Source organism: Geotrypetes seraphini, chromosome 11 (assembly GCF_902459505.1).
Source record: "Geotrypetes seraphini chromosome 11, aGeoSer1.1, whole genome shotgun sequence".
NCBI lineage: Eukaryota > Metazoa > Chordata > Amphibia > Gymnophiona > Dermophiidae > Geotrypetes > Geotrypetes seraphini.
This window is the reverse complement of record NC_047094.1, coordinates 119,091,252-119,119,186: the sequence shown is the minus strand read 5'-3', so window position 1 is coordinate 119,119,186 and position 27,935 is coordinate 119,091,252. Positions and strand designations below refer to the sequence as shown.

At 44.9% G+C, this 27,935-nt stretch overlaps 1 protein-coding gene across 1 annotated transcript; it reads right to left on the bottom strand.

Annotated features, from left to right (window-relative positions):
- Nucleotides 1-2,361: 2,361 nt before the first annotated feature.
- On the bottom strand, nt 2,362-27,935 carry MMP9 (matrix metallopeptidase 9). The gene is made up of 13 exons (XM_033914989.1): nt 27,686-27,935; nt 25,942-26,174; nt 21,218-21,366; nt 20,970-21,098; nt 19,858-20,031; nt 18,957-19,130; nt 16,971-17,144; nt 16,485-16,640; nt 15,362-15,539; nt 13,656-13,795; nt 11,760-11,910; nt 7,834-7,937; nt 2,362-4,815 (listed from the first exon to the last, which is right to left on the bottom strand). The coding sequence occupies exons 1-13, from the start codon at nt 27,827-27,829 to the stop codon at nt 4,706-4,708; spliced, it is 2,016 nt and encodes a 671-aa protein (XP_033770880.1). The 5' UTR covers nt 27,830-27,935; the 3' UTR covers nt 2,362-4,705.

The following is a 27,935-nucleotide window of genomic DNA, read 5'->3' as shown; positions in this document are numbered from 1 at the left end:
AGGGGAAGGGCACCACCATCCCGGGCGTCTCTCACCCTTGCTACGCCACTGGCGCCATATATAGAATCTGGGAGAATATTTGCAGATGTGCTTGAAAATAGCTTTCTAACAAGCCTGTGGCTTCCAATAATAGGCAGACAGGCACCGCAAGGTGTCCTAGTCAAAGGTGCCGCTCTATTAGGCCAGATTTTCACTCACCTAATTTGACAGCGCCTATGTCGGAGCCTAACGATGCCTAACTCAACCACACTTATTCTCTGCCCTTAACCACACCTGCTGTTTGAGATTGGCATCCTTTGGCATGGGAGGGCGCCTCCACTTAGGTGTCACTAGGCATCCTAAGAGTTTGGCGCTAAACTCTTAAATTGTTTAATTAAAGTCTTTTTTATCTAATGTAATAAAGCCCTAAGCGCGCATGCGCACTCCCACCTGCGTGCTCCTGTTTTCCGTGCGCTGTAGGGCACCGCAGGTAGGAGTGAGCATGCGCGAGAATCCCCCGAGGCGGATGTCGAACGTGGCGACTGCAGGCCACAGCGGAAGATGGCAGAAAATCCCACCTGGTACCAGTTTTTGATGGCGACACAAAATCATGCTTACTCTATGGACCTCTTGCAGAAGTCATTTGCAGTCCGTTGGGACCCATCTTTGGGCCCCGGTGTGTGGCTTTTCCCCGGAATATGTTTGACTGATGTGGAAGGCTTACCTTACGGACTCAGCTCTTGTGGCACAGCCAGCAGGTGCGCCACTAGCTTCCAAGCCAGTGCATTCTTTTGCTCAGGTCCCCAGTACCCAAATTTCTAAGGAGCCAGACTACTTTAGTTAGTACACTGATACTATGCCACTTTTAGCACCATATGCTGCTTCCATCCTGGACTGATTCCAGAGGTCACTGATTCCCTTTAACAATTAAACAAGATGCCTCAGGGAGCCTTGGCCAGAGTGATGACCCCTCTATCCGCTGGCTGTTAAACTCTGTCTACCATTTTATTACAAACGAGGAGGAGCTGCGAGAGCTCCGCAGAGGCAGGAGGTGAGGAGAGAGAGATAGAGACAGATGGATGAGAAGGACAGAGGGGCTACTAGGGGGACCAGGAGAGATGGTAGGAGATAGGGAGAGATAGACTTCAGGGAGTGTGGAGAGGGCAGGAGAGAGAGATGGTCTTGGGGAAGGACAGAGGGGGACAGGAAAGGGAAAGATGGCAAAAGAGGTGAAACAGGGTCAGAGAGAGATGGTAGAGGGTGTGAAAGGGGGAAAGGGAGAGATGGAAATGGTAGGACCACTGCTGCTTTGGGGCACTGAGAGAGGAAAGGTTGGTACGTGAGGACTGCTGCTGTCACCTCGGGTAAGTAAAGACCCTGTCAGGAGGGCCAAAAGGGTACAAAGGAAATGATGAAAGGTGAGGTGGTGGGACTGGGATCAGTGGGAGGCAGGGTCCGGGCATGATAGAGGTGGGGCATGGGTGGGGTCAGGGTCAGGGTATAGGTGGGGCTATTCTAGCACCCGTTACTGTAACGAATGTAACAGGCTAAAACACTAGTTGGCTATAAACTGGCATGGTCAATTACCACACCAATTAAGCCAATTCAAAATAAAAGTTAGGCGCGGATCTGGAACTTAGGCATCACTACATGGCCAAAATTAGAGCACCTAGCGGCAACTTATATATGCGCCGTTTATAGAAAATGGCCCATAATGTGTCTACTGTGTACAAAAGTATAATTTGGAAAGGTTTTAATAAATTACACCGCGGAGAATTAGCTTTTGATCCATACTGCTTTGGGAGATGCCCCTCAAGCCTTGTATTGAAGAATGCTGGTGTAGAAGGACCGAGGTTGAGATAGACACTAGAGAATGACAGTTTCTGGTATGCAGAGCAGATTTTGTGATGCCATAATGCCTCATTCCACCAGTGCCTAAGAGCCAGTCACATCAGTGATGTCACAATGGCTTCATTATCTTTGGCTCACATAAGAATCAGAGTATGAATGACCACAACCACTGACCCGCAAGCGTTGCTTTGAATAATGACCGAGGTTGAAATAGACACTAGAAAATGACATGGGTTTATTTTCCGCGGTTATCTGCTGCTGCTTTGAAGGATTGAGGTTGAGATAGACACTAAAGAATGACACAGGATGGTTTCTCGGTATGCTATAAGAAATATCTTAAAAGTTTGTATAATTTTGCTTTCTTTCCTTTTTTGAACTTTTCATAGTTTTCTTTGTTTTATTACACTTCAGAGAATATACTACTTAACCATCTATTTTCGAAGCCTGAGTACTTCCCTGGACCCATTGCAATCGGAAAATTCCAACTAGCACAGACCAGTCAATAACAAAAAAAAACATACTCTCAAGGTGTTCAATAATTATTTTTATTAGAAATACAAATAATTTAAAAAGGTTCTAAAACTAACAAGAATGGTTATAATGACAAATATCTGTCATTGCAGGCCCAAAATGATCACACTTTCCTTTTCTTCCCCCACTGTTGGTTCCTACCATCTAGCTCTCCTTTTATCCACAGTTTCCCTCCCTCACTCTTCACTCGCTCACTCAGGCAAAAGACATTAAATAAGTAGAAATGCTGAAACCATGCATACTAAGCATAGTAATTAATACTCCTTAGAGCATTAACAGTCCAGAGCCATAGTGTGAAAATGGCAGGTTGAACTATCTCTCCTTCCCCAAACACACTCTTTACGCTTGCACCAGGCAAACGGGTTCATTTCTGTGAATTACAATAACAAAAAACATATATACATATTTATATAATTTAACATTGTTTCTCCAGAAGAAAAATTCATCAGGGTCGCATGGACAAAGGTACACTGCATGTGAGGGTAGGGTTACCATATGGCTCAGAGGACAGATTGAGACATCCAGGTTTTACTTCCGTTTGTTTCAATAGAAGTAAAGTCCAGATGTCTCTATCTGTCCTCCTTACTTCCATTGCTTTCAGTAAAAGTAAAACCCGGATGTCTCAATCCATCTGAAGCCCTATGTGAGGACCACTTAGGAAGAAGAAGATCCAAGCTTAAACAGAGTTAAGGTATAGATCTTGACAGGCATATAATAGGATTTTCTTCTGGTTTCAAATTCACCCGACAAGGTTGATTCAGCCCTGAATCTACCCCATTGCATTCCCTAAGAAAAGCAAGACTACAAGTCCCTGCATGCGGTGGAGGTAAACCCAGGACCGGATCAATCTTGTAGAGTGAATCTTGATCTAGCTGATATTTTAGCATGTAATGAAGAGGCCTATTACGGCTATGAGGCAATGCACTGTACCCACTTCCTTAACCATGATGATCAAATGCTACATGTACGTCTGCAATATTTGTGAGGTGCTACTGTAGGGGCTTGAAAATTATGCCATAGAACCTAGAAAACAAAGAAATGCTATTGAGAGTAAAAGGCGTGACCTATTGGAGAACGAGGGAAGTGTGGGCTGGCAGTATGAAGGAGCCATGTTAGAATCAAAGAATCTCTCTTTCTTATAAGATCTCCATACTGTGCATCACCAAGCCTTCCATGTCCCAGGAAATGGTAATAAATAAATCAGAATGAAGTAAATTACCAAAGCCCAACAGAGTTATCTGTATGACCTGCCTGAGTAGAATCATTCTCTGGGCAGTCGATATTATTCAGCTGCACTCCAGTGGCGTAATGAGGGTGACCCCTCTCCCGCCCTCTACCCCACCCCCCTGCCACGCGCCCGTACCCCTTTCCTTTACCTTTTTAACTTTAGCGCGAGCAGCAAAGAGCTTGCTGCCCGCATCAATTTCAGAACTCTCTCTGATATCACTTCCGAGAAGAAGTGATGTCAGAGAGAGCTCCGAAGCCGACACGCCAAAGTTAAAAAGGTACGGGGAAGGGGCATGCAGGCGGCAGGGAGAGGACTGGAAAGGGGGGACAGAGAGGAGGGGGGTGCCAGTGATGGGTCTAGGATGATTCATTACAGCCGTTTCAGCACTGAATTGGCCCATGAAAAAGACGGCGGCAAAGAATCATTGTTTGGGGAGGGTGATGCCCCCCCCAAACCTCCCCAAAAGTCTTCCTTCTCCCTCTCCTCCCTGTCCGCGATCTGCCGCCGCTGCTTTGATGATGCACAAACCTGTCACTACTGTTCCTTCAGTCCCACTGCTTTCCTCGCTGGCCAATGAGAGGCCGCTTTAGTTACCGCCAATAAGGCTGGCCTATGGGAGGCTGCTTTTCTTGCTACCAATAATTCCTTGCTGCCAATGGCATTGGAACCCTCACAGTCCACTCAGGTCAGAATGGGACGATTGAATGCGGCTGTTTCAGTGCAGCTGTGATGAATCATCCTATTCCGCTTCAGTGACTTTGCCCCCACCCCCATCTCTTCATTATGAGTTTTAGTCTCAATTCAAAGATCTCAGTTTTACTAAGAAGTGCTCCCACAACTCCTGCATGCTCTCCTACATGAGGTGAGACCCTGCCACCTTCTTATTCAGAAGTCCCAGAAAGGCATCATAAAGCTACAGCATTGTGACTTTCTCTGTAGAGCTTTCGAAAGCCTGGCCCATTCCCTTGATGCTTCAGGAGCTATGGCCAGACCACTACAAAAATCCCCAGAAGTTCATAACGTGGAAAAGGTCAGAAGAAGTTCAGTACATGGGTTGTGCCTTGCGTTCAGAGAAAAATACAGACAAGGTGCTGCTTCCGGGGTCTGGAGAAAGAATTAATTTTCAGGACAGTTCAGAAGGTCATACTTCACATAGCCCACTTGGTCCACCTGGCGCCGGGATGTCATTCTCCAATAGAAACGGTCCTGGCAGAAATAATACTTATCTGAAAAAAAGAGAATAGTGATATTAGCATCAAGAAAGATATCGCCAGATTCTATATAGGTCACTGAAATGTGGGTGTGCAGGGCAACTGCGTGCACGAATTAATAAGTTAAAAAGGTATGAACAATCGATTATTGACATTGCTTGGCACTAATTTGGATTTGCACACAGATCTGCCTGCATGCTGTTCTATAACACTGCATGCCTAAATTGCCTCATGTGCAACCCATAAGGGGGTGTGGACATGGGAGGAGCATAGGTGGGTCATAAGTACATAAGAGTTGCCATACTGGAACAGACCGAAGGTCCATCAAGCCCAGTATCCTGTTTTCAACAGTGGTCAACCCAGGTCCCAGATAACCTGGCAGAAACCCAAAGAGTAGCAACATTCCAGAGCTGAGATTGTGATGTCATAATGCCTCATTAAACCAATGCCTAAGAGCCAAGGTCACAATGGCTTGATTGTCCTATACACATAAGAACATAAGAATTGGCATAATGCAGGGGTCTCAAAGTCCCTCCATGAGGGCCGCAATCCAGTCGGATTTTCAGGATTTCCCCAATGAATATGGATGAGATCTATGTGCATGCACTGCTTTCAATGCATATTCATTGAGGAAATCCTGAAAACCCGACTGGATTGCGGCCCTCAAGGAGGGACTTTGAGATCCCTGGCATAATGTGACAGACCAAAGGTCCATCAAACTCAGTATCCTGTTTCCAACAGTGGTCAACCCAGGTCCCAAGTACCTAGCTAGATCCCAAGTAGTCAAACTGATTTTATGCTTCTTATCCTAAGAATAAGCAGTGGATTTTCCCAAGCCATCTCAATAACAGCCTATGGACTTCTCTTTTAGGAAATTATAATAGTCATTGACTGGTGTAAGTAGGCATGCCTAAGTGTATCATCCAATGCATGCAAATGATAATTATGCTATATGCAATCTTATATCCCACCAAATCCTTATTAATTAATGTTCTGGTGGGTTACAAGCAACAAATCTCTACATAGAATTCTGTATAGAGTTAAACATGTTACAAAGAATTATACATGCTACATAAAGTTATCAAATTATGCATACAGTCTGAGGTAATCTATCAAAGACAGCAGCTGACAACTAACATTGTCTTTATTTTGGGTGTCTTATATTATTATTCTGAGTCTCTTTGTACTCCTAGTAGGGATTCTATAAATTGTGCGCATTGCTTAACATGCCCATATTCCGCCGGCACCTATCTTAATTGATCTCACCATTATAAGTCAATTAAAAACAATTTTTAAACAATCTAGGCCAGTGGTTCCCAACCCTGTCCTGGAGGACCACCAGGCCAATCGGGTTTTCAGGCTAGCCCTAATGAATATGCATAGAGCAGATTTGCATGCCTCTCACTTCCATTATATGCAAATCTCTCTCATGCATATTCATTAGGGCTAGCCTGGTAAACCCGATTGGCCTGGTGGTCCTCCAGGACATGGTTGGGAACCACTGATCTAGGCGCATCCCGGGACTGGCAGCTAACACCCGGGCGCCTAGCGGTGCTTAGTGATGTTGCACACCTAAGTAGGCCTGTTAAGGGGCAGAGATGATCTTAGGGGTCACTAAGCGCCACTAGGTGTGATTCTACGATGAACCTAGGCACTGGAAATGTAAGCCTTTACACCCTAGCCCAGACATGGGCAACTCTGGTCCTCGAGGGCCGGAATCCAATCAGGTTTTCAGAATTTCCCCAACAAATATGCATGAGATCTATTTGCATGCACTGCTTTCAATGCATATTCATTGGGGAAATCCTGAAAACCTGACTGGATTCTGGCCCTCGAGGACCGGAGTTGCCCTTGTCTGTCCTAGCCTATATTACTAGCACCTAAGTTCATCATTAGGCGCTGGTAGCCATGATTCCCTAAGTGGCGCCTGAATGTGATTGACACATGGCAGATGCCATTTTTCTAGGCGCCTGCCATGTCAGGTGCCATCTATAGAATCAGGTGCCATCTATAGAATCAGCCCCTTCAAGCCTAATTAAGGACACTAGCATTTATGCTTGCAAAATCCTGGCATAAATATTTATGCGTATTTGAGCTTAATATACTGCTTTTTCCACAAGCGGGTCAATGCGGTTTACATTTTAAAATTTAACGGCAGCTGGGCGCAGTTGATAGTATTCTATAATATTACGCCTAACCTCCTGAAATACCCCCTAATGCACCTGTGCCTCTCCCAGGGCCATACCCCTTTGGAGTTGCATACTATGAAATTAAGGCACAAATTTTATAGAATTGCGCCTTGGGCAGAAGCCCATACAACACCAAATTATTGCCAATTAACTCCAATTGGCTCATTAACTAATTAATTTGCGTACAAATCTGCAATCGGTGCCCACGCTAGCCCACCCAACTTTGAATCTAGAATCCGGGGGTATATGTCCTTCAATTTGAGGCAACCAAGGGGCCCCAGTGTCATGGGAGCCCACATCAATTACTCGGGTGCCACCCGCTTATGCCAGCTCTGCTCCCACATAAAGTATGAAAATTCAAATTAAACTTTCTTTGAATATCTTTATTCATTTTGAGCCATAAATAAGTACAACATATTATACAATCATATTTCACTATAAAAGCACTTAAATTCAATCAAAATTGTGACCTATGACAAATAGATATATCACCCTCCCATACTTATATTCAAAAATTGCACTCAAAGAATTAAAAATATTTTCTAACCTCCACTCCCACCCACCCACCCTGGAAGTGCATGATCAAAGGGCAAAATCAACAATCACTCTTTGCAAATGAAACTTTCCATCTTCCTTTTTGCCCATCATAGATCATATTTGTAGATAAAAATCACTCATTAAATTCATCCATGAGTCTTGGAGAATGTAAGCCATGAATGGCTTTCCAAGGAGGAACAACAAGGTCTCAGCACTCTACTTCAGTAGTTCCACAAGATCTGATGATATATCTAGCTTCATCATAACATCTTAGCTTCGTAATTTGGGAAAAGAGGACGCTCCTTACCTTTGTAAAGGAAAACATCATGAGAGTCAGTGGGAACACCGGCAAAAGCCTCATCAGTGTCACGTGGGTAACCTTTATCCACCACTTGGGCTTTTACATCCAACCTGCAAGGCAAGAAAATATTCACAGCATAAGGAGAGGTGTCATTCTTCCGCTTCCTCTCCCCTGCTCGTTGTCTTAGTCTACTGCATCTCTCTTACTTTCTCTCTTTTTCCCTCTGGTCCTAGCTCTCTGTTGCTCACTTTTATTTTGCCTCATCTCATTTTCTTTAGCTAAATTTAGATCGTCTCAGTAAAATTAGCAGTGTGCATAAAACTCTGAATTCCTAGTCTGCACGATCTGGCTTTACTGACCTAGGCCGAGACCCATAAATAAGCATTTTATGCTGCTTATCCTAGGAAGAAGCAGTGGATTTCCAAGCCATCTCAATATTGGCCTTTGGTCTTCTATCTTAGGAAATAATTTACATTGCCACACACTAACTGATTAGTGCATGCTTAGAACGCAAGTTCATAGGGCCAGATACTGTATAGGACACCTACAATAGGCGCTGCTAGGTGCCCTATTCAAGGCCGTGTAGCAATGGCTAACTTTGGAATCCGCGTGCAACTTTTAAAAAAATTGGTGTGGTAATTGACTGTGCCAGTTTTCAGCCAATCCCCCCAAAAAAACATTTTTAATTGACAAGAGTTTGGCACTAAACTCATAGGACGCCTACCGACACCTAAGTCGAGTGCCGTCCGATGCCTAATGATTCCTTTCTGGAAAAGTAGGCATGGTTAGGGGCAGAGAATAGGCATGGTTGACTTAAGCTTCGCTAGACGTCTGAGTTAGGTGACCGTAAATTAGGCCAGGTTGCTGGCGCCTACCTCCAGGATGCCTAATGATGCCTAAGCACAGTGGTGTAGTAAGGGTGAGCGGCCCCCGGGGCATTGGCGCCCCTCTCCTGCCTTCTTCCCCGCTCCCCTGCCGTGTACGCACTATAGAGTTGCATGGGGACAGAAATCCCACCCATCCCCACCCGTCCCCGCCAGGATCCTCTCCGTCCCCACCCATCCCCGCCAGGATCCTCTCCGTCCCCACCTGTCCCCGTCAGGATCCTCTCTGTCCCCACCCATCCCCGGAAGGAATTACCTCCACCCCGCCCATCCCCATAAAAAGCAACAATTACTTCTGACAGGATCATCAATTCCACAGTTTCTTTTGTGTTTGTGCTGCTGTTTTCCTTGTGGAATCTCTTTGGTGGAACCCTTTTTTTGTTTTCTGTTCAGGTAATTAACTTATAAACCCCCTCTTTTACTAAGGCTGGCATGTCCATTATATTATATGGACGAACCCTGCTTCCAAAGCCTTCCATCCCTGTGGGAGTCCCATTGGCTAGAGGGGGGTCCCCGTGGTAGTCCCGTGGATTAGGGAGGATTCCCGCAGGAACCCAGCGGGACCCGCGGGATTTCCACGATCCCCGTTCCCCTGCAGACCTCTAGTACGCACTCCCTTCCCTTTCCCCGTACCGTTTAAACTTCTCCAGCATGAGCAGCATGCCCACATCGGTGTCAGCGTGTCCTTTGATGTCACTTCCTAGGCATGGGTCCCAGAAGAGACGAAACAGACAGCAACCTCATGCTGGGGAAGTAAAAAAAGGTACGGGGGAAGGCAAGGGCGTGCACACATGGCAAGGAGCGGGGAGTGGAGAGGAGGAGGAGGGGTGCTGTGTTCATAGGAAGACCGCTCCCCCCACACCCCTTTCTGTGCCACTGCCTAAGCATGCCTAACTGCCGCTAGGCGGGATTCTATAAGCCAGTGTTTTTCAACCGCTGTTCCACGGCACACTAGTGTGCCGCGAGATGTTGCCTGGTGTGCCGTACGGTCAGGGCCGCCATCAGGGCAGTACCACCAGTCTAGGGAGAGGGGCGGTCCGCCCCACGTGGACAGGAGAGAGCTGGACGGGGGACCCGCGGAGTTCAATACATCTCCAGCCGCGAGGCTCGTCTTCTGTTCCTGCCTGCCCTGCAGCTAACATATAGCCGATCGCAAGCGTTCCCCGATGTCAGCGCTGACGTCGGAGGGAGGGCTTAAGCAAAGCCTGCCCTCCGACGTCAGCGCTGACGTCGGAGAATACTTCCGTTCGGCTATTTGTGCGCGGCAGGGCAGGCAGGAAGCAGAAGACAAGCCTTGCGGCTTGAGCTTCGTTTTGCTGAGAAAGTTGCAAAGATGGGCTGGGAGGCAAACACGGAACACAAAAGGGGGGAGGGAGTGCGTTTTGGACACAAGGCATGAACTTGGGAGAGAGGAAGGGAGGGAAAGAGATGCTGAGGTGGGGGAGGGAATGGGTTTTTGGACACAGAAGGCATGGACTTGGGAGAGAGGAAGGGAGGGAAAGAGATGCTGAGGTGGGGGAGGGAATGGGTTTTTGGACACAGAAGAAATGGACTTGGGAGAGAGGAAGGGAGGGAAAGAGATGCTGAGGTGGGGGAGGGAATGCGTTTTTGAACACAGAAGAAATGGACTTGGGAGAGAGGAAGGGAGGGAAAGAGATGCTGAGGTGGGGGAGGGAATGCGTTTTTGGACACAGAAGAAATGGACTTGGGAGAGAGGAAGGGAGGGAATGAGTGTTTGGACACAGAAGGCATGGACTTTGGAGAGAGGAAGGGAGGGAAAGAGATGGTTGTGTACATGGGGAATAGAAGAAAGGAGAATTTTTGGTCATAGGGAGGGAGTGAGGTACAGATAGTGACATACCAGGGTGGGGGGTCTGCCCCACCCCGGGTTTACGTCCCAAGGGGGTGCACAGCTGGCCACCCTCCAGTGTTGTCCCTAGGCCGGCAAACTGCGGCTCTTTAGCCACTTGAGTGCCACCGCCGCCAACGGTGTTGTTGGCAGTGGCAGCATTATAAAATACTTTCTTTGTGTTTATTTGATTCCTATTCAAGAGAATTACTTTATATAGAGTCAATATAGGCACAGAGTTAAATTTTTTAACATTTTTTAATGGTGGTGTGCCTCGTGATTTTTTTCATGAAACAAGTGTGCCTTTGCCCAAAAAAGGTTGAAAAACACTGCTATAAGCAATGCCTAGTGGTTGATTGACAACTGACTGAGCGATGCCTACAATGTAGATGTCACTAAGTGCTATTTATAGAATCCAGCCTTTACCACCTACATAGTGGATGGCGATTAATAAGGAAAATAGAAAAATTGGCCATTTTACCCCAAAGGAAAAAATGGCCTTAGCATGAGGAAAAGATCCGATTAAGGCCACTTTTTACTGCAGTTTGGTAAAAAGGCCCCCTTAGACTGAGGCAGTGAAATACCTACTATAACTACCGGTGCCCAAGTTAATAGACAAATGCTGTTTAGAACAGCAAAAACTGCAAAGTTAAAGCGTCTACCGGCACCAGAATCGCACCTGTGTAGGCATTTTATGGCACTTAACACCAGTATGAATGTGGCTAACACCAGAAGTGGCGTTAAGTGCCATAAAGTGCTTACAAAGGCGCGTTTCATGACAAAGATAGGCGCTGGAAAATCCTGGCCTACATTTCTGGTGGCACAATTCACTATACAGCGCCATTGCGCGATTGACATGCGATCGGCAGCCATTTTTTAGGCGGCCACCATTATCGGCATCATATAGAGAATCCAGGCTGAAATATAACTCAGTTTGAGCTTAGATTTGGAAACATGATATCATTTTTATTAGCTGTAGCTCTCAGGGTAAGGAGGTCTGTATTCTCTTGTATTATTGGAACTAGGCTTTCAGTGAAGAGGCGTCTGTATTCTCTCCTCCAGGACCTGTAAGCTTGTTCCAGGGTAGTCTTCATAATCTACTCTAGGATCTGCGTCTTTCAATGTAAGGAATGCTATCAGTATTCCCTCACTGCCTCTATCTGCCTGTCAGGAGAATGACTGACTTTTCAAGCGGTTACCTCCAATACTTCTCTTCATTAAACAGCAGCACTTTGCCTTGTCCTCGCTGGAGTGACCCAGAAATCTTCTCCACATCTTTACCAAGTCCCAGCTTCTCAAGACTACGAGGTCCTAGAACCGTTTTACCAGTGTATACCCAAAAAGAGCGACCTGAAAATTGGGTCACACGTAGGCATTAGAATGTAAGGAGCAGTTACCCTAAAAAAATTCTCTAGACCTGCCTTCTATGGCCATGAAACTGAGGCTGTAATATTCCATACATTAGCTAAACATCCAAATGTACAGATTTTCCCGGATATGTCCTCTTTTCAGAGGACTGTCCGTACGGCTTTTCAAAACCCGGCACTTTGTCCGGGTTTTGAAAAACTAGTAAGATTGGGGCCGAGTCTGCCGTGCATCTGCGCATGTACGGATGCGATGTGGTGACGTCACTCCTGGCCCGAAGAGACAAGGTTTGCGTGGGGATGGGGGAGCGGAACTAGGCAGGCCCGGGGGCAGGGCCACGTGAACTCCTTTACCAGATGCAAAATCCGGTAACCCAGTCTAGTATACAAATATGTAAGTAGCAATTTATGAATGTAGGCAAACAAATTAAAACATGGAAACCAAGCACACGAGAACTAACAGAGAAACAGATCTAAAAGTCAATCCAACACATTTACACATACTACACTAACAGTAATAAATACTGTAGAACTAAAACAAAGCAGAGAAAATAAGATGATACCTTTATTATTGGACAACTTAATATGTTTTGTGATGAGCTTTTTTCACTCAGAGAATAGTTAAGCTCTGGAACGCATTGCCAGAGGTTGTGGTAAGAGTGGATAGCGTAGCTGGTTGTAAGAAAGGTTTGGACAAGTTCCTGAAGGAAAAGTCCATAGTCTGTTATTGAGAAAGATATGGGGGAAGCCACTACTTGCCCTGGATCAGTAGCATGGAATGTTGCTACTCCTTGGGTTTTGGCCAAGTATTAGTAACCTGGATTGGCCACCATGAGGACTACTAGGCTTGAAGGACCATTGGTCTGACCAAGTATGGCTATTCTTATGTTCTAACGTGAGCCAAGTATAGGACAATCAAGCCATTGTGACATCACTTATGAGGTTGGCTCTGAGGTACTGTGGAATGAGGCATTATGACATCACAATCTCAGATCTGGAATGTTGCTCTCATTGGGGTTCCAGAATCTTGCTATTCTTTGAGGTGTCAGAATGTTGCTACTCTTTGGGTTTTGGCCAGATTTAGGGACCTGGATTGGCCACTGTGAAAACAGGCTACTGGGCTTGATGGACCATTGGTCTGACCCAGTAAGGCTATTCTTATGTTCTTATGAAAGTAACCTTTTTTCTTCAGATCAGAAATTCAGGAAAATGAAGAAGAAGGATTTCCTTCAAAAGCACATCCCAAAATGTATTTAGTCTAATAAAAAAAGGCATCATCTTATTTTATTTTTTTTGTTTTATTTCTAGTTATTACCTTTAAAACATGGACTAACAGCGCTACCCTACCACTTTGCACAAACAGCAAAATAGACCAGGGATTCTCAACCTAAGGCACATCCATCCAGGATTGCCACAATGAATATGCATGAGATAGATTTGCATACTAGGCAAGCAATGCGTGCAAATTTTGCTCATGATGTGCACCGTGGATATCCTGAAAATTTGGATGTGCCCCGACGACTGAGCTGAGAAGCACTGAAATAGGTCATCTTGCAAATATTCACAAGCCAGCTAACGTCAATGCATCTGCACATACAGCAACATGCAAACATGAACATATAAAACACATTTCATCAGGCAAGCAGACATAGATGCATCGACCGAAAGCATCCACCAGCGTTCAGACCTTTATGGGTACATACACATGCATATAAATGTTAACATTGTTACCGGAGAAAAAGAAGAGCTTCTTGGTGAGCAGGTCTTCAAAGGCTGTGTCGATGGTGGCAGGGAGGGCAGGCCAGGCATCAGAGATCTGCAACGGGCCTTTGATGGCACCCTGTCCTACTGCCGAAATCTTCCAGTACTTACTGAAAAGAGACAATATTTGGTTTGAAATATTCCACCAGGCAACTTTGACCTTCTGCAGGGCTTCCAAGTGGCCCAGTTCTACGAGGGAGACATTTTGGCCAATCCTGCTTTTGAACTTAATCCTGAAGCAGTATGGGATTTGTAGTTCCAGATTCTGCCTATTCGGATTAGTGCAGCTAGAACTGGCTTAAAACTTGGCAGCTCTGTTATTACAGATCTCTTTCCGACTAGCTATTATGAGTTCCATTCTTCATTATACTCTTCCTATTTCTAATTACAAATGCCCATCCTCCAGCATGCCCTTCTGACCTTCCCTTACTCTAGTCTCTAACACACTGGTTCTCAAACTTGGTCCTGGAGACACCCAGCCAGTCAGCGTTTCAGGATGTCCACAATAAATATTAATGAGAGAGATCTGCATGCACTGCATCCAGTGGCGTAGTAAGGGCAGGAGACACCCGGGGTGGTGGCGCCTCCCGCACCCCCCATTCCACACTAACGCTCTCCCCCCCTGTATCTCTTCATCTTTGCCAGCATGAGTAGCTTCTGCAAGCATGCTCCTCGCATCAGCATTGGATTCCCTCTGATGTCATTTCCTGGCCCCATGACCTGGAAGTGATTCAGAGGGGAACCAGGCTGGCATGAGCAACAGCGCTAGCGAAGATAATATGGAGGTATGGGGAGGGATGGCACGAGGGTGGCATGGTGTGTCAGGGTGGGGCAGAGAGGTGCCAACGCCCCCACTAACTTGACACCTGGGGCGGTTTGCACACACACACACACCCCGCACTACACCACTGACTGCATCCTGAAAACTGGCAGGGGGCCTCTAGGACCAGATTTGGGAACCACTGCTCTAACCTATTTCATTGCATCCATCCCTGTGCATAAACACTTCACATTTTGACCTGCTTTTGTCCATCTGTCTGTCTCTGTCTCCATATCTAAACTCTCCATCAAGGTCTAACTTACAGGCAATGGCTTAGCGAGGGTGAGAGGCACCAGGGGCCGTGTTGCCACTCACCCGTCCTCATCTCTGCTCCCCGCTCCTTCCCCGATCCCGCCTGCCATGCGCCCCCCCCTTCCCATGTACTTCTAGTTGAAGTTGTTGCTCGCAGCAGTCAACAACATGCTCCTCGCAACCCCATCTCTGATGTCACTTTTTATGCGTGGCACCCGGAAGTGACGTCAGCATGAGAGCCGACGGGGTTGCGAAGGGCGCGTTATTGACTGCCGCGAACAACAATTAGAGGCATGTTGAAGGGGGCATGTGCCTGGAGGGAAGGAATGAGAAGATACGGAGGGGGGAGAGGAAAAGGGATGCCAACGCCCCCACCAACTTGGCGCCCAGGGCAGATCGCCCCCTCACTCCCCTCTTACTACACCACTGTGTATAGGCCTGCTTGCTTCTACCCTGGACTGCAGCATCTTGTTAAAGGATCTCTCGTCATCAGCTATTTACTTCTCCTTTTCTTCTCCCTTCCCCTCCCGTCTCTCTGTTCTGTCTGTACATTCAAATAACTCGAAGTCTTAGGCTTCTGTAGAGCTTCTGATGGATTACTCACCCATCCTTAAAGAAATGCAGCTCTCCCTGGATCTCTGTGATAGCATCAAAAGACTTCATTTTGCAGGCATTATTGGTGGGGTCAACAGGGGCGATTTCGGTGGTTGTAGTGGTCAATTCAGGAGTGGTAGTCTCATCTGGAGTCTCAGAGGTGGGTTTTGGAGGGTTTGGATCTGGACCTTTAGAAGAAACAGGAAGGCATGAATTGCACCGGTCAGTCACACAACTGAAGCAGCCTATTGCAAGCACATACCCTGGAAACCATGAGATAAATTATTCACCTTAAAATGCCAATTCTATGAAATGCTTACAAGAATTAAGAGGGCTACAGAACCTTAAATCTAATCCTTTCTTACTTTCCAGATTTCGGTGGTCTCCTTTGCTCATGACCTACCACCCTTCACCAAGAGAGGGGCTGATAGAGGGATCAGGTCTGCCTTTGGCGAATGGGGTGTATAACGGTGATCTGAATGAGAGGTTTCAGAAATGTGGCATGTGGAACATTATCTCATACCCCTAAGAAGGGAATGTCTCAAGGCTGTAGTTTGAAAGATGGGCGCTGCCTCACCTTCCCCTACCCACCCCCATCGCTGAATGCCAAGTCCGTGCTTCGCCAATGTGCATGATTCAGGGTTACTATGGAAACAAGTCTCTCTACAGATGCTGCTGGAAATGAACAAGGTGTGATATTGCTGAAAATCAGGACGAGTTACAGTGAAATCACTCGCACATCGCTCCCCCATCACTATCTCTTACATACATTCTTCTCTTTCGTTCTACTTGCTCCTTCTCTTTCATATTTCCCTTTCTGCTTCCCCCACCCCCCTTTTCTGGTTTTCCTTTCCTTGCATCCTTCCTTCCCAAATTCTTAGAATTTCCCCTCCCTCTCTGCATTTCTTTCTTGTACCCATGTGGTGTTTCCTCTGTTCTTTTGTTCTTTGCTGCTATCTTTTTCTATTCTTTTGTGCTCCCTTTCTTCCTCTCAATTCAGGAATTATTTTCCTGCATCTTCATTCCTCTGTCTTCAGCTCGGTAAATGAGCCAGCAAGTATGACAGTCTGTCAACCAGATGGCCAGCTACAATCAATCAGTAGGAGTGTCTATAAAGCCTGACAAGTGGTTACCATAGAGAAACTGGATGCCGGCGATGTCATCTGGGTGTAGATGGAAATCCTCAATGTAGCTGTACATGGGGTACATTAGTGCATCATGCACAGAGCTGTGCTCCAGACCCAAGGCATGTCCAAACTCGTGGGCAGCCACCAGGAAGAGGCTATAACCTAAGACCCAAAAGCAATGCGACAAGAATATTAGAAATTACAAGCAAGAGAGTCCGAAAAGGAGATCAACGTCCAATGGGAACACAAAACAGCCAAGGCAACGAAGAAGGACGTGTGAAAAGGATTCACTCACAGTCTCTCTGCTAAATACTGGCACTTACAAGCAATCATTATCAAACACTGGCAGAACTTCAATTTAAGAACCCCCAAGAAACAAAGGTCTCTAAACCCCAATGGATCCAGGAGCCGCTGCAAATAGGCCCCCTTCTTCCTTGAAGAGATAGCAGGAAAGGGAAAGCGAAGGTGGAAATTAAAACTGGGAGGCTGTACCTTGGTCAGGGCAGAAGCCCCATTTCTTGTCAGTATCATAGTTGCTGGTGGTGGCACACCAGAGTTTCCTGTCCCCACGGCCCTCGCTGGTGCATGAACTGTAAGTTTTCCCCGTGAAAGTGAAAGGGAAGACGCAAGGGTCGCCTTGGGAGTTTCCTCCAATTACAGCTGTGTCTGCAATCAAAAGGAATACAACAGTGAGAGGGAGAAAGGCCACCAAGAGAATGCAAGAAGAGTGAAATTCAGGGAGACAATTTGCAATGGTTTTGGTAACATTTGAATTCTATTCGTGTTGGCTATGCAAATGTCAAATATAATGAACTGACAGTGAAACAATAAAAACAGTTTCAGCAAAGGAGCATCAAAGAGAAAGAGAAATGGGGGATAAGAGAAAGAAGTTCACTTCAATACCAACTAATACTTTTTAAATTCTGGCTAAGTCATAACAGCAATCAAGCCATGGTTGTAAGACATGACTATGAAACTCCATTGCTATCAAATGCAAACCACCAGACCCAAGCTGTTAGTGTTTCCAAATTTTTTTATATTTTCAAGGCTTCATTTTGCCACATACTAGGTTTTCAACAAGACTAACCCCAGCATTCTGCCCTCTGTCACTTCCAATCTTACTCTGCCTCAGTGAGCCTTCTCCAATTCCATTTGGCATTTGCAAGCAGCCCTGAGGTCTGAACTCTCTTGTCGCCCCACACAGTGTTTTCATCCCTTTTCCAAGCAATAGTTTCTACTTAGAGAACAAAATTTCCCTGTCTCCTCCCCGCAAGTTTTTTCGCTGTCCCTGCTCCATTCCTGTAAGCTCTGCCTTAACCGCACAAGCCTCAAACACTTATGATTTTAAAGTGTTTGAGGCTTGAGCAGATGAGGACAGAGCTTGCAGGAATGGGGCAGGGACAGGAAAAGAACTCTCCGGGATGGGACAGGAAAATGAGTTCCTGCAGGGATAGGGAAAAAATTGTCTCCATGTAATTCTCTACTTGGGAGTATAGTATAGAAAATTGAATAAATAAATATTGTGATTGGTTTCAGCCTCTGATAAGCAGAGCAGGTATTGTGATGTCATAATGCCTCATTCCACCAATGCCTAAGAGCCAACCTCATCAGTGATGTCACAATGGCTCCATTGTCCTATACTTGGCTCACTTTTACTACACTTTGATTTCTAGAGAATGACATGGGGAATAATTTGTCCCCATCCCCTCAGGAACTCAATTTCCCTATCCCCGTGAGTTTTGTCTCAGTCCCTGTCTCTGACCCATTCCTGCAAGCTCAACCTTAACCGCATAAGCCTCGAACACTTATGATTTTAAAGTGTTTGAGGCTTGTGCAGATGAGGACAGAGCTTGCAGGAATGGGGCAGGGACAGGAAAAGAACTCGCTGGGTTGGGACGGGAAAACGAGTTCCAGTGGGGACAGGGAAAAATTTGTCCCCATATCATTCTCTGAGAATGAGAATTACAGTGACTCCTAGTGGTTGGGCAAGCAGGAAGAAACATCTTGCATATGGTTCATTCTGCTTCCCAGGGCTCAGTTCTCTGTTTCACATTGCTTTAGATTTCATAATAGCTTCTAAATGTCAACAGTTAAAATATTAAATAAAAATAGAATTTTACTGCAATAACCAGCCTGATCCTTTCAAACGCCTATGAATTAAAACTGAATTTATTTTTCTTATATGCACATGGGAGATCATAGTTTATTATATATTCTTTGATTATTCAGCTGCCCTGTATTGTGGGTTATTTTGCAACCTACGTGAACCTTTTATTTTGTGGGACCCTCCCCCCCAGTACTCTGAAGGTTAAATTCAGGAACCAAGAGCCTTAGCTAGAAGCCAAAGCCAGATGTCCAGCTTGGTGGAGCCATTAGATCATGGTAGCAATTATGTTATTACATGCCAATAGATCATGTTATCAATCATGTTATTACACTGGTCGTCCACTATATTTTCTGCAATTCAGAACGCATTACCTCTGTTTGGGCAGAAACCAAATTTCTTGTCCTCATCAAAATTGGCAGTGGTTGAACACCAACGATATCCATCATTTCGACCATCCTTGGTGCAGGCATCATAGGATTCACCATCAAAGATAAAAGGAAATACACACTTCTCACCATCGCTGTTACCGCCATAGGTGAAGAGATCTAAACAATAAGGAACAGTGAATTTAGCAGACAGCATGGTAGATGGAGGTCATCAACATAAGCACTGGGGAGAGCTTTATCAATACCTTGTTACTTAGCAAGGAATATAATCAGTAGCATAGTATGGGGGGGGGGGGCGCCAGCACCTCTCCACCCCACACCAACATACCACGCTCGCACCATCCCTCCCTACTCCATACCTTGGTAGATCTTCACTATAACGAGCAACTTCTCCTGCCTGTTGCTCACACCAGCCTGGTTCCCCTATGAATCACTTCCAAGTCAGGGGCCAGGAAGTGACATCAGAGGGAAATCCAATGCTGGCGCCAGGAGCATGCTGCAAAAGCCACTTGTGGTGGTGAAGATTGAGAGGTACGGGGGAGAGGGAGAGTGAGTGTAGAGTGCGAAATGTGAAGGAGCGGGGGTGCAGTGAGGAGGTAGCAGAGGATGCCCCCTACCCTTACTACACCACTGAATACAATGAAAGATTCTGGAAAGATGAGAATTATCAATGAAGTGATGCTGACTAGAGAAGACTGTATCCAGATCTCAAATAGAGATGGAGCACTTGTTTATCTACCCTATGGAAATAATGTCTGTCTAATTACTGGAGCACTCTGTGCCACGGAATAAGGCTGAATCGGATAGGCCTCCGGTCTTCTTTCAACCTGATCGACTACATTTGTAACTATGTATCCGGAAGAATGGTTCAGAGACGGATACTCACCTTCGCTAGGGCAGAAGCCAAACTTCTTGTCCTTGTCAAAGTTAGCGGTGGTGGCACACCAGAGCAGCCCATCAGTACGTCCCTCACTGGTGCAGCTGGAGTAATACTCCCCATCAAATCGAAATGGAAAGTGGCAGGTTTCCCCATTGGAGTTGCCAAATTTGGTCTTGACAACTGTTAGAAAACAAAAAGGAAAAAGATTACCGGGTTGATCAGTCAGTGAGCTTGGTCTTGGTCCGCAGTATAATTTATTTCTAGATACTACACATTGCTCTGTGTAACACCAGTTTCTGTGTACTGATCTTTGTTCACTGCTATCTGACTTGTTTATTGGTTTTTATGAGTTGATTTCTATGTATGTGACAACTGCTGTTATTTATTGATTTTGATGCATTGTAGGATTTTAATGAATTGTTTTATATGGGGCATCGGTTTTCACATACAGTATCAGTTTCGGTATACTGGTTTTCATATATTGAGGGGCATTTTCAACAGTGCATCTGCATCCAAAAGTCCAAAAGTCAGGGCAAAGAAACATCCATTTTTGAAACCGCTAAAAACTTAGTTGAAAATCGGCACTTGGATGTTTTGGCAATTAAAATGTCTAAGTTTTGGTTTATAGCAAAAAAAACTCGGATATGGTGAAAACCACTAATAGTAACAAAAACACTTTCACCAAAATGGAATAAATAAAGGTATAACAGTAATGAAACACAAGCAGAAACCGATCTTGACGGAGGAAAAAGCCTCAGACAGGGGCCCGCCCACCTCCACAATGGTGGAATAGCGGTGTTCGGGCGATCACTTCACTGGCATAAAACCTCCTATTTAGATGGTCCTAGCAATGTGTTTGAAAATTGCTTTCAGAGTTGAGTGAAGTAGAAGAAGATAATGACTTAACTTTCTCCTTGTGGAGGTAGGCGGGCCCCTGTCTGAGGCTTTTTCCTCCGTCAAGATTGGTTTCTGCTTGTGTTTCATTACTGTTATACCTTTATTTAAGTTTTTGTTTATGCCATTTTCTGGACATGAGACCCACTGTGTACTAGTTTCTCAATACTCTTCTATGCAATGATTTCTGTGCGCCCATCTTAAATCTCAAATGTTCTTCTTACCTACTCCTGTTCCTAGTGTCCAAAACTCATCATCATCAAAGTGGGCATCGCCTTGAACTCCTTGGCCTGGTGGATAGGCATGGGCTAAGAGTCCATCCTTCCCATCAAATGGATAAGGATCTCCATGGTCTAGAAGAGAAAAAGAAGCATTATTAATCAATAATCAAGGTCAAATAAACCCCTGAGTACTCAAGTCAATGTGTCAGTTACCAGACCTGTTGATATCTTAGACCCAGGGCAAACCTTACCTTCAGAACCAAATGAGATCATGATATCAGCTTCACCACTGTAGAGGCGAGTGAAGGTTAGCGGTGAAACATCACTCCAGACTTTAAAGGCACGAGCGAAAGCATCATCGATGAGTTCCTCATCCATGTCTGGAGAATAGTTCAGCACACTGCAAAGATGAAGACAGAGCAGTGTCAGTGCATTGCCCACTCCAATATGGTTTACTGTTCCTGGTTTGAGAAAGGAGGTTCCCTCAGGAGAACATGCTATATTTAAATACACAACGCATCTTTCTCTTAAGCCCAGAAAAAGAAAAGTGTGAGAAAAAAATCACCTGATGCCATAAGTAATCAGACCCTGATGCCATAAGTAATCAGTTCCTTTTATGCAATTCAGTTTTAAAGAAATTTCAAATTTATTTATACCATTCTCCCAGGAGAGCTCAGAACGGTATACATGAGTTTATTCAGGCTTTCAGGCATTTTTCCCTGTCTGTTCTGGTAGACTCACAATCTATCTAATGTACCTGGGGAAATGGGGGGATTAAGTGACTTGCCCAGGGTCACAAGGAGCAGTGTAAGTTTGAACCCATAACCTCAGAATGCTCTGGCTGTCCTATCAAAGCCTTTGAGCTCAAAAGGCAGGTGGAGAAGGGTAAAAGGGAGAGTGCTTGGGATAATGAGGTCAGATTTAGTGACCTATAGGCTTCTTTTATTAAACTGCAGAAGAGCTTCTTACCACGGGCCGGCAAGGTAGAAAGCGCTTTACTCATGATCCAGACTATTTGCTTTCCCTTTGGAAAAAGGTTGTTTATACAAACAATTTTTAAATAAAATCTCCCCTATTAGGTTGCTTTGGTAATTTGATTTTAAGCTCCAAGTCCTATAATTTTTAGGAAATTGATAAAAACATATCTTTATGACAATTTTTTTTTAAATAATTCAATTGTAATTCACTGTGAATGCACAGTATTTTAGTACTGTAAACTGCACTGAACTGTAAGGTAGCTGCAGTATAGAATGAACATAACATAACATAAAATCAGATTTCTATACCGCATAACCATTGAGTTCAATGCGGTTTACAAAAGATTAATTAGACAAAATATGTAGGATCAAAGAGTTAATTAAGTATAAATTCTGAAAAGAGATAAGTTTATAATTTTCTTCTAAAATGAAAATAAGACATAAGAAGATGATGAAAGGTTTTGTCGTAAAAGGCTGCTTGAAAGGAAAGTGTTCGATCGGTGGTATTTCTTACTTTTACAATCCTTAACAGGTGGAAAAGTGAAAAGGGGGTGAGATCTTCTGTTATTTCTCTGAGAAGTAACACAGAATATATTAGCCAAGTATGAAGGGGCCTGACAGAAGGCAATTTCGTAATGAATTGTTATGTTAAATGCTCCAACGCTCATTCAAGTCCTACGAGCATTGGAGCATTTACCTCGCTGGCCTGAGGTAAGAAGCTCCTCAACAGTTTAGTGAAACCCAGTGTACGTGTGTTTTAATTCAGGCAGAGGCTTCTGCTCCATAAGCTATGCCAAAGGAAGTAAGGCGAGGAAAGATTAGGAAAAACTGAGTGGAGATGGGGCACAGAGAGAAGAGAAATATGAAGGAGACATCAAGGAAAGATGACTAACTTTCAAATGTTATTTTGAGGCACATGTTGGAACATGTGATGGGACTGAAAAGTCATAATCATCCAGTAAAATGCATTAGACTGGATCTATATTTTTCCAGCAAAAATGCAGAAATTATCTGCTTGTTGCAGGTTTCCAGGTCTCGCTGCGTCGTCGTCCTGAGGAGGACATCTTTAAACCTACCAGCGACTTTTCCATTCTATGGACTTTCACAACAAAATTCAAATTGGTGGACTGCCCTTTTCCCAATCAGGTCAGTGAACCCACTAATTACAAAGTCACACTGCAGACTTCAGAGCATACCCTGAAGAAAGCCACAGCATGGTGGCTGAAACATCAGTTTCTACCTGACAACGACGCAGCGAGACCCGGAAACCTGCAACAAGCACAATTCCGGCTGCGGAATCCCTGAGAGAACAGAAATTATCTCTTTCTTTGTAACTTTCTTTTTTTTTTCAACTTCATCATACATACAACAAATGTGTCTCCAAAGAATTTCTGAAAATCGTTCAGCTACCTCATGAGAGGGATGGTGAGAATGGGTAGAGAAATGAATGAGGATGAAAAATTAATAAGCATAAGATAAGAGACTGGCTGGAGAGAAGGAATAGGGAAAAGAAAGAGTATGCATGCATAACCAAAGAGTATTTCTGTGCTAATACAGCGTGTAGTGAGGTAAAAAGCACAAAGGGCCTCAATGAACAGGGACTTAGTCTTTATTAAGAACATAAGAAGTTGCCTCCGCTGAGGCAGACCCTAGGTCCATCCTGCTCAGCGGTCCGCTCCCGCGGCGGCCCATCAGGCCCATTTCCTGAGCAATGGTCTATACCTATCTATACCCCTCAATCCCTTTTTCTTCTAGGAATCTATCCAAACCTTCTTTGAAACCATTTAATGTTTTCTTGTCTACAACAGCCTCTGGAAGCGCGTTCCACGTATCCACCACCCTCTGAGTGAAAAAGAACTTCCTAGCGTTTGTTCTAAACCTGTCCCCTTTCAATTTCTCCGAGTGCCCCCTTGTACTTGTGGCGCCCCTTAATTTGAAAAATCTGTCCCTGTCTACTTTTTCTATGCCCTTCAGGATCTTGAAGGTTTCTATCATGTCTCCTCTAAGTCTTCGCTTCTCCAGGGAGAAAAGTCCCAACTGCTTCAATCTCCCCTTCTTCAACTGCCTCTCTGGTCTCAGATCTGTGTCATATGTGAAGTCCATTTGTCCGTTCTCTGGGCTCTGCTGTGTTTCGGTGTACAGCGCCTGCATCAGGAGTCAGCCAGATACTAGGACTATTGAAAAGACTCACAAAACGGTATATCTAAATAATGGTGTACGATTCTTGTGCCAGAGCCCAAAATTAAGGCTTTCCGACAAAATGGTGGAAAACCTCAATATTCCAACATAATGGCGCCATTCTGAGATCTACCGCCATTCTGTCAGAACGCCTTAATTTTGTGCTCCAGCACAAAAATCGTACAACCCTGTTTAGATATACTGTTTTGCGATTCTTTTCAATATTTTTAGTATTTGGCTGACCCCTGATGCAGGCATTTGTACCTACACACAGATGGCTGGACACGTTGAAACCAACCATGGGGATGACACTGGAGGACCTTACCAGACGCACAAAACCAATCTCTTTAGATCTGTAATTCATCAAGTTGCTAGGACTCGAACACAAGTCGACGGCACTTAACAAACAATTAGCACATAGGAATACAATTGACATCTTAGCATTTAGCGTGCACCAATTCTTAGCGCATGCTAATTCAGCTGAATTTCCCCCTACATGTGCTTGAGGGCAGGTGCAACTCCTGATGTAACGTAATAACTAAACACACTTCTACTTGTTATCAAAACTAAAACAGGATGTAAACATTTAGCTCCCTTCTGAATGGGGACTAAACAGTTAATGAATTTGCCACTCCCTTCTCCTGACCTAAACGCAGACAATCCAAATGAAGGAATCGTGAGACAAAAGATGTCGAGTACTTCATTACACCATGTTGTCTACCAATAAAGAATATTTAGGATAAACCTATTGGTGAGTACTTGACATCTTTTGTCTCACGACTCCTTCATTTGGATTGCCATCTTCGTCGGTGAGACCTGCCCCGGCTCTTCTCCAAGTGCCGAAACACAGCCAAGCCATGTCCCTTTGCCATTTTCACATACTTGAATTTGATATGTGTATATCCCAAGGCTTTGTAAAATAGAAACATGGACATTTATGCAAGATAAACATTTAGGGCCGGATTCTGTAAACGGCGCCATTATCGGCAGCTGCCTATAAAACGACCTCTGATCGCATGTTAATCACACAATAGCACCATTTACAGAATCATGACATTCGTCAAAGGCAGGTGCCAGAAACATGTGCCAGGGTTTTAAAAGCCTATATTTCCGGCGCTTACCTTTGACGAGAATCGCGTCTATGGAGGCGCCTTAGAATGCCTGAGGTTGTTTCTGGTGTTAACCATGCCTACTTCGACCTTGGCCGTTCTGAGGCGCCTCCGTAGACTTGATGAAGGTGCTGTTTTTCTAGGCGCCTATATTTTTTTAAAATGACATTTAAAACCTTTTAAAATGGCTTTTACCAATTAACCCCCTCTTTTACGAACGCATAGCTTGTGTTTTAGCGCCGACAGCGGCGGTAACTGCTCTGATGCTCCTAGGAATTCTGAGAGCATCGGAGCAGTTACCGCCGCTGCCAGCGCTAAAACCCGCGCTATGCATCGTAAAAGAGGGGGTAAGTTAGGTGCCAGCAGAGCTCCTATTGGCGCCTAACTTAAGGCACCATTTATAGAATATGGGCCTTAATTGCTGGTTTATGCATGTATTAAACCCGAACAGGGCTTGTAAGAGAAGGACCTAAACCCTTACGTGTTCTATAGCTTTTCCTCTCCTAATGCTACAAGCTCATTTCTCTATTCCTTATTTTTCTGTTTGATTCCCAGTGATCGCTTGGCTTTTGCATGTACAGGAAATTCTTCTGTTGTCCTCCTCAGTCTCTCCTGGTTTTGCACCCTATGGAACGAGATGGTGCTTACTCTTACACCTCCTGATTGAGGTATTTCCCTTCCGCTCCACCTTGTGCTGCTCCATTAACTCACCGGTAAGTGATGTCATTGTGATCCCACTTCAGGTCGCCCTCAAAGGTCTGGAAGTAGCCTATATCAGGAACCCCACAGCGTGGCGTCTTCATGGCCTCCAAAGTGTTCGAGTCCAGCTCGCCGGTCTCCTGCAAACCCAGCTGTTTCTGCAGCTGTTTCAGGGCCTTGCCCAGAGACACCTGCCCGCTGCTTCTTACCCTCCTTGAGATATAGCCGTACCGTTCCAGGTAATTCTAAAAAAGAGACAGGTGGGTATAGAAGGATTAGTCTGTAGTGTATTCTACTGGTCTGCCACATTCCTGTAACTGCAACTGTGAGATCTGTCTCCCGTACATAATCTGAATGAATAATTTTTAGATAATGTATTTTAAATAATAGCAATTTAATAATGTTGCTATGTAATCTGAAATAATTTACTCAACTAGTGATCACACAGGTTTATATGTTTATGCCTTTATTCAAATGTTGTTGCTACTTGTGAAGCATTTCTTAGATAAACTGCTGTAAATTGCCAACAGAGCAGATTAACATAATTATCACACAAAACTATGGATTGGAATGATTACATAAAGGAGGTGTCACTTCGGTTGCAATCTCATATAGGGACAAGAAACCCCTTTGCTTAGTAAACCTCTATGGCTTGCGTTAATCATTCACTGCATCTCTGTGTGGACTTTCTCTGGATTTGTGTTTCACAGCATCGTGTTGCTGTTGGCGTGATGGAAAAGTTAAATAGCACTGCAAGAATTTGCCATTATCTCCCAATAGAAGCTGATGTGAAATGTGCCTAATGGAGAAGACATGTGCTAGATAGTGTGGAGGGAAACCCAGGGCTTTTGGTTTTGAGGTTTTAGCTGATAAACGCTGCTCAAATAATCTAATATCACAGAAATAAAACAGGCATTGTTAGGTCAAGACTGAACAAACACCACTTCACCTAGTACATTCACACCCCTCCCCTTGCCTGTCTTAGATTATCCCTTCCATTTCTGTGCTGACGGCTGCACAGCTGTCCGAGTCTATGTAATTGAACATGAAAAAAAGTACCCAGAAATAGTACTTGTGCCTTGAAAACTCTGGGTTTTTTGTATCCTCGCATCTCTAATTAACTGGAAAATAAACACCTTTACATTTAAGAGTTATAAATGCCTAACAAACAACTGAAGCCCCAATTACATCAGCGTGCCCATTCCATGCAGTTATCCTTGGGATACCCTCGCAGTCGGTGCCAGCATTCCTGGGATATAATGATGCCTAACTTTGCATTCAGCAATACATCTTCTATTATCAGCATACAAGCTGCTATTCTAAGTTAGCTCATTTCCCACCATCAGGGCATCCCAGTGCTTGTCAGCTGTTCCCCTTGCTCTGTTGTCTAGTCATCTCCTCCATACATGATCACAGACAGCTCTGGCAGATCACGAGTCACTGCTTCGTTGGTCCTGTGTTGCAGAATCTCACCAGAAGATGGCGCCAATGTGTTATTACATTGTGTCAGGAACAGAGTACCCCCAGTAGTGACAGTGAACACCAGCCTGTGTTGGAAACACAGTACCCACAACTGTAAAGGGAATACAGCATTCAAATCACAGGGATGGAGGCTGAGAAAGAATAGGGTACCCAAAGCAGTTATCTGTCATTTCAGGGTCAAAATACTTCCCCTCCCCCCCCCCGTAGTGATTCTGTGGCATTAGGTGTGTACAGGAACTATAATTTATGGATTTTACACACAAAAAAAGCTCACCTCAGCAAGTTCCTGATCAGTCATGTTTCTGACCAGATCGCCAGGGAAAGTCACAAACACTTGTGACTGGGACTGTAATGGTGCAGCATAGCAGCTGAGGACCGACAGCCCTGCAGCACAAGCGACCAGAAGTAGTAACCTCATATTGCACTAGAGTCTTGTCGGTGCTGGTCCCACGGGGTCTTTATCCGTCCAGTCTTGGAGATGCCACGCTTTTTGCTGGGGCTGTTCAGCTCTGCAGGGTGTGTGT

What these genes read in the sequence shown, in the direction of transcription:
- MMP9 (XM_033914989.1), bottom strand. Translation starts at nt 27,829, where the DNA reads ATGAGGTTACTACTTCTGGTCGCTTGTGCTGCAGGGCTGTCGGTCCTC. An exon ending in GATCTCATTTGGTTCTGAAG is followed by an intron (nt 21,099 to 21,217) that starts GTAAGGTTTGCC and finishes TTTCTCTTCTAG; the next exon opens with ACCATGGAGATCCTTATCCA. An exon ending in CGGCATCCAGTTTCTCTATG is followed by an intron (nt 15,540 to 16,484) that starts GTAACCACTTGT and finishes TTTCTTCTAAAG; the next exon opens with GTCCAGATCCAAACCCTCCA.